This window comes from Panthera uncia (assembly GCF_023721935.1).
Source record: "Panthera uncia isolate 11264 chromosome A1 unlocalized genomic scaffold, Puncia_PCG_1.0 HiC_scaffold_17, whole genome shotgun sequence".
NCBI classification, from domain to species: domain Eukaryota; kingdom Metazoa; phylum Chordata; class Mammalia; order Carnivora; family Felidae; genus Panthera; species Panthera uncia.
The window spans coordinates 127,059,556-127,076,103 of record NW_026057577.1 but is presented as its reverse complement, the minus strand read 5'-3'; the positions used below and the strand labels follow the sequence as shown (position 1 = coordinate 127,076,103).

The window sequence follows — 16,548 nt, the reverse complement described above, 5'->3', positions numbered from 1 at the left end:
TTTATTCCCATTTCAGAGGTCAGGAAACCGAGGCTCAGAGAAGTTAAATACCCAGACCAAATCCACAAGGCAAGTAGCAGAGCTCTAATTCCAAAGCTGTGCTCTTAACCACATTACACTAAAAGTTAAAGAGGGTAGCACTGGAATGTATACAAGTGCTGGAGAAAGGTAGCAGGTGGCAGTTACAGGGCTGTCAGAATCTCAGAGTCGAAGCTAACCGACGTGACTAACAACAGCTGCAAACACACATGGCATTGCCTTCTGTGCACCAACCTCCTGCCCCACTCCCAGGACTGCTACACAAATACTAGGTCAGCTGAATAGCTGGCAAGGAGCTAAAAGCCTTGGAACAGGAGCTTTTCCGTGGTCTTGGACCAAGGGGAACCAGAAGCAAACGAGAAGGTGCCTACAGGCTCACAAAGGGCCAGACTGACTTCATGGTAAAGCAGTATTCGCAGAAAGCAGAATAACAAGCCTTCGTGTCCTAGCAGCACCCCTCGGATTCTACTTTTCAGGATTTAGCCCACTTCACCCCCCACCACGCCTTACATAAGGTATGAGACAGATGCTTCGACCACCTGGGCCCAACATGCCCATGAGCCTTTCGAGCTGTCCTTGTTGCCTGCCCGCTACATCATCCCCCTCCTCCCCACACCAGCACCCACCCTCACACTGCCCTTTCCAAGTCCTACGCTGCCTTCACATGAGGCCGAAAGCTGCCGCAGCCTTCTGTGCTCCAAAAGCATTCTGTGCACGCCTCCTTCATGAACAGGCAGCACCTACTTCTGTGCATTAGAGCCATCTGTTGACTTGCTGTCTAACAGAATGTGAACCCCCTGAGAGCACAGACTGTTTTTATGCATTCCTAATTCTAACACAGTGCAAATGGGAGGTACACAATCAACAATTCTCCCAATTCAAGTGACTATCAGTAATAACAGCATCTAGGGGTGCCTGGATGGCTCAGTCGGGTAAGCGTCTGACTTCAGCTCAGGTCATGATCTCACAGTTCGTGAGCTCAAGTCCCGTGTCAGGCTCTGTGCTGACAGCTCAGAGCCTGGAGCCTGCCTCAGATTCTGTGTCTCCCTCTCGCTCTGTCCCTTCCTTGCTCACACTCTGTCTCTCTCTCTCTCTCTCTCTCAAAAATAAGCAAAAAAAAATTTTTTTTTTTTAAATAATAGCATCTTAGCAGTCATGTCATGTACACGTGGTTATTTCTTATCACATTCAAAGTCAGCCTGCAGGGAAGATGGTCATTCAATGTTACAGTTGAGGAAAAAAATCTGAAAGGTGAAACCACACTGGGAAGTGGATCTCAAGGGATTAAAGCAAAACAGGAACTCGATTGTATGTCTAGAGAAAAGGTAGTAACACAGTGAGATTTTTTATCCAAAAATCTGGGCTCATTCCCTTCAAGGTATTCTTGGGAATTTTAAAACTCTCTTAGGAAGAAAAGCAACACACCCAGCAGCTCAGGACCACTGTCTCAAACAGGGGTTGGCAATCTGTCATAAGGGAAGGGTAGACAGGTGTCTGGCTGGCTCAGTTGGAACAGCATGTGACTCTTGGTCTCAGGGTCGTGAGTTTGAGCCCCATTTGGGGTGTGGAGATTACTTAAAAATAAAATCTTTAAAAAAATAAAATTAAATTAAAAAAAGGAAAGGCAGACTTCAAAATATTTCACCAAGGTGTCCAGGACTTCCATTCACAAGCCCTGCTTTTCTTGTGGCTGCAACCCTTCCCTTTCCCAAAAGCAAATGACTGAGGACTTAGATGCCACCTCTGAAGGGCTTCCCCCACTGAAGTCTATAGGGAATAATGAAGGACAGGGGCACAGGAGGTAAAAGTGATGATTATACTATTTTAGGAAAAGTATTTACCCATGAAAGCAAAACAGCACAGGCTTGCAATTGCCTTTTAAATAAACAGTTATTACTTCCAGGGGTAATCTGATTTTACTTACTCATATCTTAAGTAAACCATTGAACAGATGTGATACATGGACAAAATTTGGCCTATGATAGAGTCATTAGAAATGAAGGACAAAGGGGGCACCTGGCTGGCTCAGTCAATAGAGCATGCGACTCCTGATCTCAGGGTTGTGAGTTCAAGCCTCATGTTGGAGGCAGAGATTACTTAAAGGAAAAAAAAAAAAAAAAAAAAAGCAAAGAAAAGAAAAAAGAAAAAAAAAAAATGAGGGAAGAGGGAAAAATACATCTCCAGCACAAAACTAGCAAAATGTCAAAGGCCAAATGTTAATAATGAAAAAAGTCAACGAGTAAGTGTTCTCATTAGGTTGGAATTTTAAATATAATTAAATCATTCTCAAATATATAAAGGAACAAAGAAAAGAGGAAAAGAAACTTTCAGAGATAGTGAAAAACACTCTAAGAAAGAGTTACCACACAGTGAATTTTCTGGGCATGATACCATGGCAACAACCACAACAACTAAATACTCCACTTTCATTAATACCTTAGCTGGGAAAGATTTCTGTATTCTAAGATTAATGATTAAGCACTTTCTGAAACCATCCAAATGGTCCTGACCAACAACTTAGTGACAGCAACAATAGCCCACATCTACTAAAGGTTAACGATGTGCCAAGTACTCTAAGGACTTGCATAATCACACTTAATATTCATAAATGTTCATATATACCTATCAGAGATTATTATGATTTCCATCTTCCAGGTAGAAATACAACCAAGGCTTAGAGGACGGCCTCACTCACAGCCAAAATAAGCGGTTGTTTGCCCTCCTTAGAGTTGTGACCCTGGAGGCATGCAGAGGGGACTGAGGACAGAAGTGGCCCTGTGGCCCTTCTAGCTCTTGAGCAGCTTCACTCTGCTCCATTTGTACCTCCCCTCTTCATCCTCCCAAAACAACAAAAGATTAGAGGTTGCAAGAATTATTCCAGCTCCGGGCGTCTGGAGGGCTCAGTTGGTTAAGCATCTGACTCTTGACCTTGGCTGGGGTCATGAACTCATGGCTCCTGAGCTCACTGCACTAACAGCATGGACCCTGCTTGGAATTCTTTCTCCCTCTCTGTCCCACCCCACTCGTGCTCTTTCAAAATAAACAAACAAACTTGGGGTGCCTCGGTGGCACAGTTGGTTAAGTGTCCGACTCAGCTCAGGTCATGATCTCAAGGTTCCCGAGTTTGAGCTCCATACAGGGCTCTCTGCTGTCAGCATGGAACCTACTTCTAATCCTCTGTCCTCCCCATCTCTGTCCTTCCCCCACATGTACTCAGAGTCTCTCTCTCTCTCTCTCTCTCTCTCTCAAAAATAAACATTAAAATAAATAAACTTTAAAAAATTTTTTTAAAAACTATTCCATACAAAATTTTTAAAAAGAATTATTCCAGCTCAATCCTACCTCCCAACCTCTCTCAAGCGGTTTATTTTAAATGATTCATTAAACTGCAAACCCACCGATCTTCTTGTTGTCTCCCCAAAACACATCAGAAGCCACAAGCATAACTCATGGAAAACTAAGGGTAGTTTCCTGCTGGTAAAACAACTCAAAGTGCACACTCTCCTGTCACAGATCAGCAGTACCATCTTCAAACATGACAACCACATGCAGGTTATACATTTTTACATATATTATGACTGGGAACAAAGCAAGAACATACTAACAACTGGAAATAACTGCTTTGGTTAAGATAGCATAATTAATGGTAATTTTACTTTTCTAACTTCGGAAGTCTGCAACTTTGTTACATTCTTCTTTCTTTTTTTTAATATTGTCTTTATAAAAATAGGTATACATCTTTTAAAGTGATTTAAAAAATCCAATTCTAAGAACACCGTCATGCAGGATGGTTTAATGTGAAATTATTCCAAGAATGTCAAACATCTTGTTGAAGATGCTCAGAGAAAAATCTAGAACTTTAAATTTCTAGTATGGGTTGCCCTCAGCCTAAGATTTCGATGGTAGCCATCACATTTGGTGATGGTAGCCAACATTTTGATGGTTTCACCATCACAGAGGAAAGCAGGGTGCAGGAGAGCATTGGGTTCTGAGACAGAGGCTGTCAGTGTGGCAGCTGTTCGATCAAGCTGCAGGAAGTGTTGCCGGACGTAGCCTCATGACATCTTCTGATGCTCCATCTGCAGAAGTTGAATGGTATTGGAAAGGATCCAGGGAGATGCCGCAGGAAGCACATGCAGGAGAGAAAAAGCGGAAGCTTTGGAGAGATCATCAGACTATAAAAGCCACAGCTAAGAAAGTGGTCATTTTAGGAAGAACTTTTGATGTCCTTTATATCACTGTCAATGACCTCTAAGCTCAAGTAGAAAATTCTGCAGTCATCAAAAAATTAGTTTCGAATGGAAAAAAGTTAAGAGTCTTTAAAAAAGAAAAGTGAATGGATCTAGATTTGCTTTTAAAGGTATATCTTTAAGTTTATTTCTTTTGAGAGAGAGAGAGTGTGTACATACACAAGCCGGGGATGGGCAGAGAAAGAGGGAGAGAGGGAATGCCAAGCAAGCTCCATGCTGTCACCCCAGAGCCTGACTCTGGGATTCAATCCAAGGAACCGTGAGATCCTGACCTGAGCTGAAATCAAGAGTCAGACGCTTAAACAACTGAGCCACTCAGGCACCCCTAAAGGTATTTTTTATTGCTGGGACTGAGCAAGGAAGTCTGATTTAGGATAAGCCAATCTCTTCTAGCCACGGATCCACCCAACTCATCAAAGTCAGTAGTCCAGCACAGTAGTGTTCCACCAAAAATAATCTCAATCATTTCATCTGTTTTGTATCCCCAACCTCTAGAACAATGCCTCCTACTTGCAGGTGCTTTAAGTAAGTATCAGCTGAATGAATCTCCAAGGGGCCCTTGTATCCACTCACAGTCACCTAGTGGAGAAGCTAACAAAAGCCAAGAACAAAACTGCTACTAGAGAACACGAATGAGAAAGCATTTTAGCATGTGAATGCCGATCAGGACTACAGGCATGTTCACTAATAATACTCCCTGCATTCATAAATGTAAGTACGGAAGAACAGCCTTGGAGTCAGACTGCGTGAGTTTAAATCTTGGCACCACCCCTTGCCAGCTATGGCCGTGAGCAAGGTACTAATTTCACTGGTTCTCTCCACATCTAAACACACAAAACGGAGGGAATAGTATCCACTGCATAAGATAGTTGAAAGGATGAAATGAGAGAAGCACAGTTCCTGGGACACAGAAGTGCCTAAAAAATATTGGTAATTATTCATTTTATTATTCTGATATATACCCCCCGCCCAGCCATTATCTCTTGGAAAAACACTAGATCATAGATAGGTTCACTTCTCTCCATGAAAAGATATGGCGGTAAGTGAAGATTAGGCAATCAAATGCATTCTTTTCCCTAAAGGGTTAAATGAGAAGATAAAATTGGCTCTTAAGTCTGGATTTTTTTTTTTTTTTTTTGACCCTTCTTCAAGCTTTGTTTCTTTTCTTGCTTTTTCTTCCCATGTCTATGTATTCCCTAAGCTCCTGGGGGCCTGGCTTAGCCATGGGCACCACTGGCTCCAGGAGACAGTTCTCTCTGGTCTGAAATACTTCTGTGGTGTGGACAGGACATTTAACCTTGTGAGGCCGCACTTCCACATTGTGTTACAGAAGAAGAGTACAGTGGTGGAGATTATCTTTAAATTCTCTCCCAAATCTAAAAATCCACAAATGGGGGGCACCTGGCTGGCTCAGTTGGTAGAGCATGCGACTCTTGATCTGAGGATTGTGAGTTACAAGTAAGTAACTGATAACTTATTAGCGTAACTTATTAGCGTATTCAAGTTAAACACTGACTTAAATTCTACTAGAAAGTCCATTTAAATCATACTTGGAAAATCATACAAATATGGACACAAGCACCACAGACTCTAAAAGCTGGATTCTTCCTGGTCTTAGTTTCAGAGAACAACGCAGGAGCACCCTGAAGCTTTTATTCAACTCCCTTATCACAATGAACCAGGCTCTTGCTAAATCAGAACTTTCCCTTAGGACCATCTAATGGTCCTCTTTCTACAGCTTCTTCCTGGCACAGACAATAAGCATTTCTAATCGCTATAAATTACCAAACCAGTGCTTACAATTTCAAGGTAACTGACCAGAGAACTGGCAGTCCTGAACAATCAGAACTGATACTCAGCACCAGAGAAGGTGATGAAGTAGAAATCCATTAAAAATCACTCTGCCTTTTTTTTTTTTTTTGGCTCTTTGTACTACCTAACATCTCCCCATCACAGTATTTCTGTTGTGGAAAACGGGTCTAATTTTTTTTTTTTTAAGTTTATTTATTTTTGAGAGAGAGGGGACAGAGTGCAAGCAGGGGAGGGGCAGAGAGAGAGGGAGACAGAGAATCTGATGCAGGCTCCAGCCTGTCAGCACAGAGCCCGATGTAGGGCTCAAACCCACAAACTGCAGATCATGACCTAAGCCAAAGTTGGACACTTAACCAACTGAGTCACACAAGCATCCCTATTGGGTCTAATTGAAAATGACATTATAGGTTAACAACTGACGTGGAAAGACATTTACAATATAGATCTCTGGTGAAAAGGCAGATTACAAAATAGTATGATTAGCAATATTAATCCCACTTTGGAAAAGACATATGCAGACACCTACACACATATCTGACAGGGTACACTCCAAGTTGTTTATAACTTTCCTTTAAAAAATTCTTTGTCGGGGCGCCTGGGTGGCTCAGTCGGTTGGGCGTCTGACTCCGGCTCAGGTCATGATCTCGTGGTCCGTGAGTTCAAGCCCCGTGTGGGGCTCTGTGCTGACAGCTCAGAGCCTGGAGCCTGTTTCAGATTCTGTGTCTCCCTCTCTCTCTGACCTTCCCCCATTTATGCTCTGTCTCTCTCTGTCTCAAAAATGAATAAACGTTTAAAAAAAAATTTTTTTTTAATAAATAAAAAATTCTTTGTCTATCTTTTATTATTTTTCTATAATGAACTACAGCTTCTCCTTTATTTACCAAGAAAAGCGGATCTGGCTCCCAAACCATAACCAAATGCCTCCTTGAAGGGGAGATCAGCACCCCGGGATCCCCTGTACAGAGGCACAATTTCCTTTGCACCGTCTGTCTGGGACTAAGCTGGGGCAGTGATGCTGAGATGTTTCTAGGTACCAGCCATCAGGTACCACCAAGAATGATCCAGTCCTCTCTCTCCTATTCACCTCAATTTCCAGAACCACTGGCTTCCCACTTACAAGCTTTACTGATTTATAACTCTCTGGGCAGAGTTTACAAAACATGACCAAAGGTCCTAAACTACAGTTCAAGATTTTAACATTCACATTCACTGACTTAGAATCAATGACAGAAGAACCCAAGTTAACTCTGGCAGAGGGCCACGTTGAAACTAACTACTATCCTTCATTTTAGGCTGTTCAATGTCAATCTTAGCACAAAAAAAAAAAACATATAAGCCATCATGTTTAAAAGCATCATCTTCAAATACTTTATCCAGTTAAGTACTTCTGTTTTTTGCACAAAGTGCTGACTCTTGACAGACTCTTTAGCATACTGAGAAAGTCACTCTTGAACCTTCCAAGATCTAATCAGCCAAGAACAAGTTCATTACCAGGCACAGGTATCATTACATCATAAGGTGTGAAGATTGTTCTGGCAGCTCAGTGACCTACCAGCAAAAAGATGCCTAAGAAACCTGCAAATTCCCAGCTAAAAAAAGCAAACTGCATACAAAGAAATGTGATAGGAAGACATACACCAAAGCAGTAAAGATGAGGGCAATATGAAGGAAAGCAGTAGAAAAAGAATGGCAGTCCAGAAAAGTGTTGTGAGGGACGACTCCTACTGAGTGAACCAACAGAAGGTTACCAGGTTCAGTACTTTCAGAGGTACATAAGCTATGCCTCAAAGCTGCTCACATGAATTTCCAATAATAGGATATCTAGCAAAAGCTATACACTTAAAAAACAAATTGGTTTCTCACTCCCTCATACCTTTATCTTTTAAAAACCATAAGCAATTTAGGTCAGAGCCCTTCCCTCTGTTAAAAAAAATTTTTTAGAGACAGATTACAACAAAGAAACATAGTATCTACACAGCATTATTTTATGGCAAGAAAACAAAACTGCCAACTAGAAGGATCTGAAAAATGTGACCATTTGGGGGCTGAACCACTCCCCTTCCCTAATTATCCCTCAAAGGAAATATATCAGGCACTGTGGGCAAAGAGGGAAAACATGTCTAACTACAACATGTGCACTTGGTGGATGAAAAATCTGAACATTCTTGAACTCTGGCCACATTTCAGACTTTCCATGTGTAGTTCAATCTCACTGAAGAGGAAAGGTTAAAGATCAAATCAATCATAAAAGACACAAAGAGAAACTGACATTACTTACTCATGATAGTAGGGAAACCTATTGAAAATTCAAGATGACCCTGACTCCTTCATCAAGCATCAAAGGAGGAAGTGGTTTTTATTTTCAATTAGGATTAAAAATAAGACCCATTTCAAGAGTATTCTCCATTTGGAGGAAACACACACATTGTGAATTTGAAGACGCATATGCAAAGGCTTCAGGCCCCAGGTGGTTTTGTGGAAGCAGTCCTTGATCAAGACCTCTCATCCACAGCCCACCTGCCTGTGCTTTACAGGGGTAGGAAGACAGCTGAAGACCAGGGGTTTGATAGTGCTCGTGCACATGCTGATTAAAGTGCTGGGCAGAGGAGTAGGAAAAACCTTCAGAAATCCAAAATGAGAACACATCTCATTAGGCATTTGGATTGGGAACTCAAGAAGTCCTCAGCATGGGCAACAAGCTGTAACCTCTCTAACCTGGTTTCCTAGGACTCTTCCCCCTCACCTACTAGGCTTCCTCAGGGCTGACTTCCTTGATGAGCCTCCAACACTCCAGACCATTCCCTCTACTAGCACTACTCTTCCCTCAGACCCCAACATCGTTCAAGTCTGCTCAAATGCCACTGTGACATGGAGGAAAATGGTGCCTTTTCTTTTTCCCATGATACTTTTCACCTTCTAATATAACCATATAATTTACTTATATTTATTCTATTTGTTGTTTACTCTGATCTCCATCAAATACGCTCCAGGAGAGCGGAGATCTGTTTTGTTCAGAATAGTGTAGGAGGTCAAAAAATATTTTATGAATGAATGAACTTAAGAGTAAAACTCCAGGAGAAAAGCAAGTGGAGGTGAGATGAAAGGGGGAAGAAATGACAGAGGGGAATTCACAAGGGAAAGAACTGTGCTGCTTGCAGATGGGAGGCGGGAGGCAGTGCACGGTATCCCGCCGGCGGCATCAAACAGCCCTCTTACAAGCAGGCAGCTCTGAAGACTCAACTGAGAAATTCCAAGGGCAGACCCACCCAGACGGCGGGCTCGGGGTAGGTCCCCACGGGAGCCCGGAGCGTCCAGCCCTTCCCCTCCCGCGCGGTGCCCAGAACCCCAGCTCCTCGCCAAGGTAGGCAGGGGGGTCCCGGGCCGCAGCACCTTCCCGGCTCAGGCCCCTTCACCTGGTCGCCAGCGACCGGGCCCTGCGCTCCGGCACCTGCCGGCCCGCGCCGGAGGTCCCCACCTCAGCCCGCGACAGATCTCAGCGCGCCCCCGAGGGCCTCACCCCGCCCGGCTCTCCTCCCGCACCCGCACAGGAAGCGCCCGCGGCCCTCCCCCGCAGCGGGGAGGGGGCTCCCGGCGCCCCTAGCCCCGGCAGCTCCAGCCTGACGCCCCGCCCGCGCGGCGCCCCCTCACCTCTGGGCGCACGTACGACACGAAGGAGGGCTTGGGCGCCTTGGTGCCGCCGCCACCGCCGACTACCCCTTTCCCCAGCATACCGCCGCCCTAGGAAGCAGCGACGCGCGGGAGCAGAGGCGGCCGCTCGGGCTCCGGGAGCGGCGGCGGCCACCAGCACTGGCGGCTGGGGCTCCGCCCATCCCCAGGGCCGCTGCGGCCCCGGCGACGCCCGCATCCGGCTCCGCCGCTGACACCGCTCGCCCCGCCCACTCCGCGCGCGAGCCCAGGGAGTCGGGAACCCGCAGCCGGAGACCACGCCCCCTCCGCTCGCGGCGGGCGGGTCTGTCGGGAGCAGATTCGCCTTCAGAGATAGGCTCCACTCCGGCAGAACCCGCCTCATGCGTTCTGTGATTGGCCAGAAGGCACTACCGGCCGGAGCCCCACGCCAAGCTACTTCTTGAATGAACCTGGAGAGATGTTTCCTCAGACCAATCCAGAGAGCGTTCTCTCCGGACTCCCCGGCGATTGGATAGCAAGAATGTCGCTGTCGTCCAATGATCCTACGGTCACTAAGTTGAGAGCAGTTGTTCTTTGCCTTCGTTCTCTTCTTGCTTGCCGTCTTGGTGTAAAACTTCCAAAAGTGTGGTGTATCGAAATCCCCCGTATGAGTTCCAGATACACATCGATGACGTCCAGGTTTATTACTTTGAATGTAGACAAAGATGAGACAATTCAAGTGTTAACAGGCACTTAGGAATAGGTTTGAATGTTTCATCATAAAAGGCCTTGTCAACCTCATTTTTCCACTTGTTTTTGTTTGTGTCTCTTTTTTTAATATTCATTTATTTTTGAGAGAGAGAGAGAGTGTGAGTGGGAGAGAGGCACAGAGAGAGGGAGACAGAGGATCCCAAGCAGGCTCTGGGCTGACAGCAGAGAGCCCCATATGGGGGCTCAAACTCACAAACCATGAGATCATGGCCTGAGCCCAAGTCCACCGCTTAACCGACTGAGTCACCCAGGCGCCCCTGTTTCTTTTTGTTTCTAACAATACAAAAGCCCTTAAGAGACTTATTTTATCCACTCTCCCAAGTTATCGATAAAATCCTCATTTTTAGTGCAAATTGCAAAGGAAATCCATTTTCATTTCACATTTGGTGCTAAGCATTATGCTAGACACAAGTGAATAAAACAGGGCCCCGCTGTCAAGAAATTTAGTATGAAAAGCTAGTAAATATTGGCAGTTAATTTTTTCAGTGTCAGACACTGTGACTAATGCTTTTTGCCCTCTTCATCTCCATAAGCATGCTTCCCAAAGCCACTCCAAATAAACCAAAAATCTAAGTGAAAGCGAATGTGCTTAGTTTTGCAAACATATTTTCAGGACAAGTCCTGCAGCCTCATTTCCAGCTAGACTGCCATTATTAAGCCTAACAACTATAGCGGCCCTGGGGCCACAGATGAATAGCATTATCCTGGTTTTCAGGTGAGAAACTAGATGCAAGTAATTTGCCCACGTCTCACAACTAGTCACTGACAGAGCTAGGATTCGAAACCAGCTTTGTATGATTCCAAAGCCCAAATGTTTAACATTGTAATTACACAAATTAGGAAGGAGCATGATGAAAGCCGTCAATTCTATTTGGGAAGGCCACGTCAGGCTTCATAAAGACACTCTGTAGAGAGGTGTTGAGGAATGAAGTTATTTGTCCAGACTAAAACATCACTTAAACTTCACAACAATTTTTACTTTCAAAGTGAAATGACAGTCTGAGCAAATTTTTGCTTTCTTGCTTTTCAGAGGAGTTTGGATTTCCACAGTCTTCCACTATAGCATATTTAGCTTGGGCACCTGTGGCCAGGGCTGGCTTCTTGGACATCCAACTAGTGCAGTCACATAAGGCTGGCCCTTAGAGGTAGGATCCACACCCAATGTGGGGTTCAAACTCACAACCCTGAGATCGAGAGTCACATGTTCCACTGACTGAGCCAGCCAGGTGCCCCATTAAGAACCCATGCTTTCCTACAATTATATCTGTACTTGTGCATGTGGGTGTCTGTACACGTGCCTTCTGGTGTGTATGACCATGTGTGTACATAAGTGTACAGCCGCCTGCATCTATCTGTGTGAATATGGGGAATGTGTACCACATGTGTGCCCAGAGCTGTGTGCTACGGAGAATGCTGGAGACTAACTCCCCTTTCTCTTCAGTTCTCTGTTCCAATGATAACCATTCACTTTCAGCAGAGCCCAAGTTAAAACCAGCTCTAGATCCAACTGTTCTGCTCTGACCTGGACCTCAATCTTGGGGCCAGCATCTCCCATTGCTTCCAGATATCACGACTGAAGTGCCCAGAAGTTTCTGGGCCTACCACACAGCCCAATCTCCCTCCTCTCCATCATGTAGCCTGTCTCCTTCCTGATGGGCCCTCCCAAGCCCTCTATCCCACCTCACAGTGCTCCCTGAGAGCAGCCAAGGCAGCCATGAGAGCAAGGACCCATGTTCCCCATGTCAGGATGGCATCTCCATGACGGAGGGGCCTGAAGCCCTTGTGGGCGGACCTCCCCTGAGCCTGTCTGAAGGGCCAGCCCTTAGTGCATTCAGGCTGCCCCTGGGCAGGGATGCCACCCCTGCTTTTCTATAGGATGTGCCCTGTCCCGTCACCCTGACATTAGACTCGCCCCTGTGTGCCCAGCAAAGGCCTTTCTGCAGAAAAAACGAAAATAAACAAACAAATGAAAAAACAAAACATGTTTTCTTTAAGGAGCAGTAAGGGAATAAAGATGGAGGATAAACTAACATCTGTTTCCATCTTGCTCTTAAGGTTCTCCAGCTATGAACATATTTTTACTTAATCTTTAGGGTGTGGGTCAGATCTCCTTGGGAGAGTCTCTCTCAGCTGATTGAAAAATTCCTGTCATGCTGAGGTCAAATAATTCTCCATCTATTAATAAACACAGATGGAAGCCCTTAGACCTTGAAATAGTTTAATTTACACACAATAGTTTAAAGTCACTCTTTTCTCCTAATACTGCCCTAAGCTTTCTCGGAGAATTATAAATAGGAACAAATCTTAGCTCACATGAAAACAAGTGCCAGACCAAAGGCAGTGCTTCCCACAGACAAGTGAAACTGACAGCATGTTCCAAAATGGAGAGAAAACGGTTTCCTTTGGTAAATAGTTAAGCCTCGCCACATTTGCATTTCCTCCTCTTTGGAGTCACTTGAAGCAGCCTATTTGTGTGTGTTATTCATCTTTATCTGGTGCCAGGCATGTAGTAGGAACTCTACCAATATTTGCACCTGAGTGAGTGAAATATTATCAGATGAAAAGCATCCCGGGCAGCAATTGATTACTAAGTGGAGGAAGCAAGAGTTTGAACTTTGGCATCCAGATTAGAACCTCCACTTTTAAATCACTTAGATACTAGGCCAAATTTAAACTAGGGTTTGAATTTAAAATAAATAAATAATGTATGTATGTGTGTGTATATATATATATAATGTATATGTATATATATGATATGTTATATATGATGTATTACATGTAATGTGTTTTACATGCAATATATGGTATGCATATGACACATAATATACATATGATTATATATGTAATATATGTTATATATGATATATTACATGTAATATACTATATTAACATATGTTACATATATCATATGTAATATATATATATTCAAAGACTAAGATGCACATGTCATTTAATGGCCACTTGCCAAATTTCAACTTTAGCAAATGGTCTGGATCTGAAGACTTACCCTCTTCTTTCACGGGAAAAAGAAAATTCTTTAGCCTCTTGCTGTAGCCAGGGCTCTTTCAATCTTCTTCTGAGGATGGTGAGTAATGGACCTGGATTAAGAAGCATTTGGGGGCACCTGGGTGGCTCAGGCGGTTGGGCATCTGACTTTGAGTCAGGTCATGATCTCGTAGTCTGTGAGTTCGAGCCCCACATCGGGCTCTGCGCTGACAGCTCAGAGCCTGGAGTCTGCTTCGGATTCTGTCTCCATCTCTCTCTGTCCCTCCCCTGCTCTCACTGTGTCTCTCTCTCAAAAATAAAATAAAATCATAAAAAAAATTTTTTTAAAAGAAGGAAGCATTTGCAATTGTTCTCTGGGGGTACCTGGGTGGCTCTGTTGGTTAAGCATCCGACTTCGGCTCAGGTCATGATTTCATAGTTTGTGAGTTCGAGCCCCACATCAGACTCTGTGCTGACAGCTCAGAGCCTGGAGCCTGCTTTGGATTCTGTGTCTCCCTCTCTCTCTGCCCCTCCCCGGCTTGCACTCTGTCTGTCTGTCTGTCTCTCTCTCATAAATGAATAAACATTTAAAAAAAGAAGTTTTTTTTAATATTTGGATTGTTCTCAATCTTGTGGTACTACAATATGACAGCCTGCTGGGCAGACTCAGAATTGTAAACAAAGACTTTTCTGGTAATTTTTCCCCCTATAAAACATACAACTTAAGATGGTCACATGTTAGGGGTTCTTGATGAGCCTACTCTATGATCTATATTCTATCTTCTTCAAAACACAAGTTAATGGCCTGATTCGTTTTTCATTAAATAAAGATTTACTGATGGTTCACTGTGACTTGTCTCCCAGACTCTCCCAATAAGACTAGAAGTTCTCTAGAGATAGACTCCTTTATAACTAGCTAATAACCATGAATCGGATGCCACAATATTAAGTGAGCCCTCAGTGAAGATAGGAAACAGAGATTCTCGTCCATTACTGGTGGGGGCGGGGAGGATGGGGTAATTGATGGGGCAAGAGGGAGGGCAACTTTGCAATATCCATCAAAAACTGTATCAATAATTTCACTTCTGAAAGATCCTACAGATACACTCATACATGTGTGAAATGCCATGTATCCAAGCCTACTCACTGTAGCAACTTTAAAACAACAGAAGTTTGGAAAAGTCTAAATGTTCATCAGTAGGGATTGTTTGAATAAATTATGGTACAGCCATAGAGCGGGATACTATGCAACTGTAATAAAGAATGAGAAAATTTTTAGGTAGAGGCTGTGAAGTTTAGTGGTTAAAAAGCTAATATTCTGGAGTTAGGCTGCTTGGGTTCAAGTCCTGGCTCCAACAATTATTATGTGTGTGACTTTTAACTAGCCATTTACCTTCTTAGTCCCAATTTTCTCACCTATAAAATGAGAGTTACTGGGGGCACCTGGCTGGCTAATCAGAAGAGCATGCAATTCTTGATCTCTGGGTCAGAAGTTTGAGCCCCATGTTGGGTTTAGAGATGACTAAGTAAACAAACAAACTTTTAAAAATATTTAAAATGAGGGTTATGAGGATTCTAATAGCATCTACTTCATATGATTGTTGTGAGGATTAAATAAGTTAATGAATATAAAGTGTTTAGAATGTTGGTACATAAGGTGTGAGGGACACAGCACAGTCAGTGATTAAAGCGGGATGCACAACAGCAGGCAGAGTAGGCTACCATTTGTGTAAAACAGAGTGGAAATAAAGACTAGATCCTTATATTTTCATAGAACACCTTTGGATAGATACAAAGGGAAATATGACACTAGTTGCTTTTAGAGGGGGAACTAGGTGTTTGGAAGAAAGATAGAAAGAAAAGTTTCACTGTACTTTCTTTTATACCTCTGGATTTTAAACTATCAGAATTATTACCTAGCTCAACAACAAATTAATTTAAAATTACACACACACAGAAACAGTTATCTCCCATAGACTTTTTTTAATTGAGATGAAAGTCAGATAACATAAAATTAGCCATTTTATTTTGTTATGTTTATTTATTTATTTTGAGAGAGAGAGAGAGCAAGCACAAGCAGGGGAGGGGCAGGGAGAGAAACACAGAATCCGAAGCAGGCTCCAGGCTCTGACCTGAGCTGAAGTCGGACGCTTAACTGACTGAGCCACCCAGGCGCCCCAAAATTAGCTATTTTAAAGCGAACAATAGGGGCGCCTGGGTGGCTCAGTTGGTTGGGCGTCTGACTTCAGCTCAGGTCATAGTCGGAGTTCAAGCCCTGAGTTGGGCTCTGTGCTGACAGCTCAGAGCGTGGAGCCTGCTTCGGATTCTGTGTCTCCCTCTCTCTCTGCTCCTTCCCCTCTCGTGCATGCTCTGTCTCTCAAAAATGAATAAACGTTAAAAAAAATTATAAATAAATAATAAATAAATAAATAAATAAAGTGAACAATTAAAATACATACGTTACGTTGGATTTTAATTTAAAAGCAAGAGACTTGGGGCACTTGGGTAGCTCAGTCGGTTAAGCATCCGACTCTTGATTTTAGTTCAGGTCACGATCTCCCGGTTCATGAGATTGAGCCCCAAGTAGGGCTCTGCACTGACAGTGAGCCTGATTGGGATTCTCTCTGTCTCTCTCTCTGTCTTTCTGTCTGTCTCTCTCTTTCTGCCTCTCCCCCAGGTGCACGCACATACCCTATCTCTCTCAAAATAAATAAATAAACTTACAAAAAATAAAAGCAAGAGCTTTTTATAAGGCATTGCCATTTTCTGTCTCCATGGTAGTTCCCAAATCGATCCATCCATCATGGTCTGACCTCAATGTTACCACCTCTTTGACATCTTCCTTGGAGACTGTCGGAACCAGGGTAGAGCTCTTCTGAATCCCTAAGCAACCAGGATCTGTATGCTGCATTGGTCCATGAACTTGAATATGTCTTGGAATCACTGCAAAAGGGCCTCACCTTTGTCTTCTTTCTTACAGCTATGCCTGGAGCTTCTCACGGTCATAGGAGACCCTCCTGTGCTTCTAGATAGTTCCTAAAGCACTATCCTTGGTGCTTTGAAG

The 16,548-nt window shown here is 43.7% G+C and overlaps 1 protein-coding gene across 2 annotated transcripts in view; it reads right to left on the bottom strand.

The window, feature by feature from the left end:
• The window catches only part of MTMR12 (myotubularin related protein 12), a 65,360-nt gene extending 55,420 nt beyond the window's left edge, over window positions 1–9,940 (bottom strand). The window contains exon 1 of one of the 2 annotated variants that reach the window (XM_049648236.1): window positions 9,750–9,940. In XM_049648236.1, the coding sequence (XP_049504193.1) occupies window positions 9,750–9,830 (81 nt within the window). In that variant the 5' untranslated portion in view covers window positions 9,831–9,940. The remainder of the gene's footprint in view (window positions 1–9,749) is intronic. The other variant, XM_049648235.1, reaches the window with a different exon arrangement.
• Between the last annotated feature and the right edge of the window lie 6,608 nt (window positions 9,941–16,548).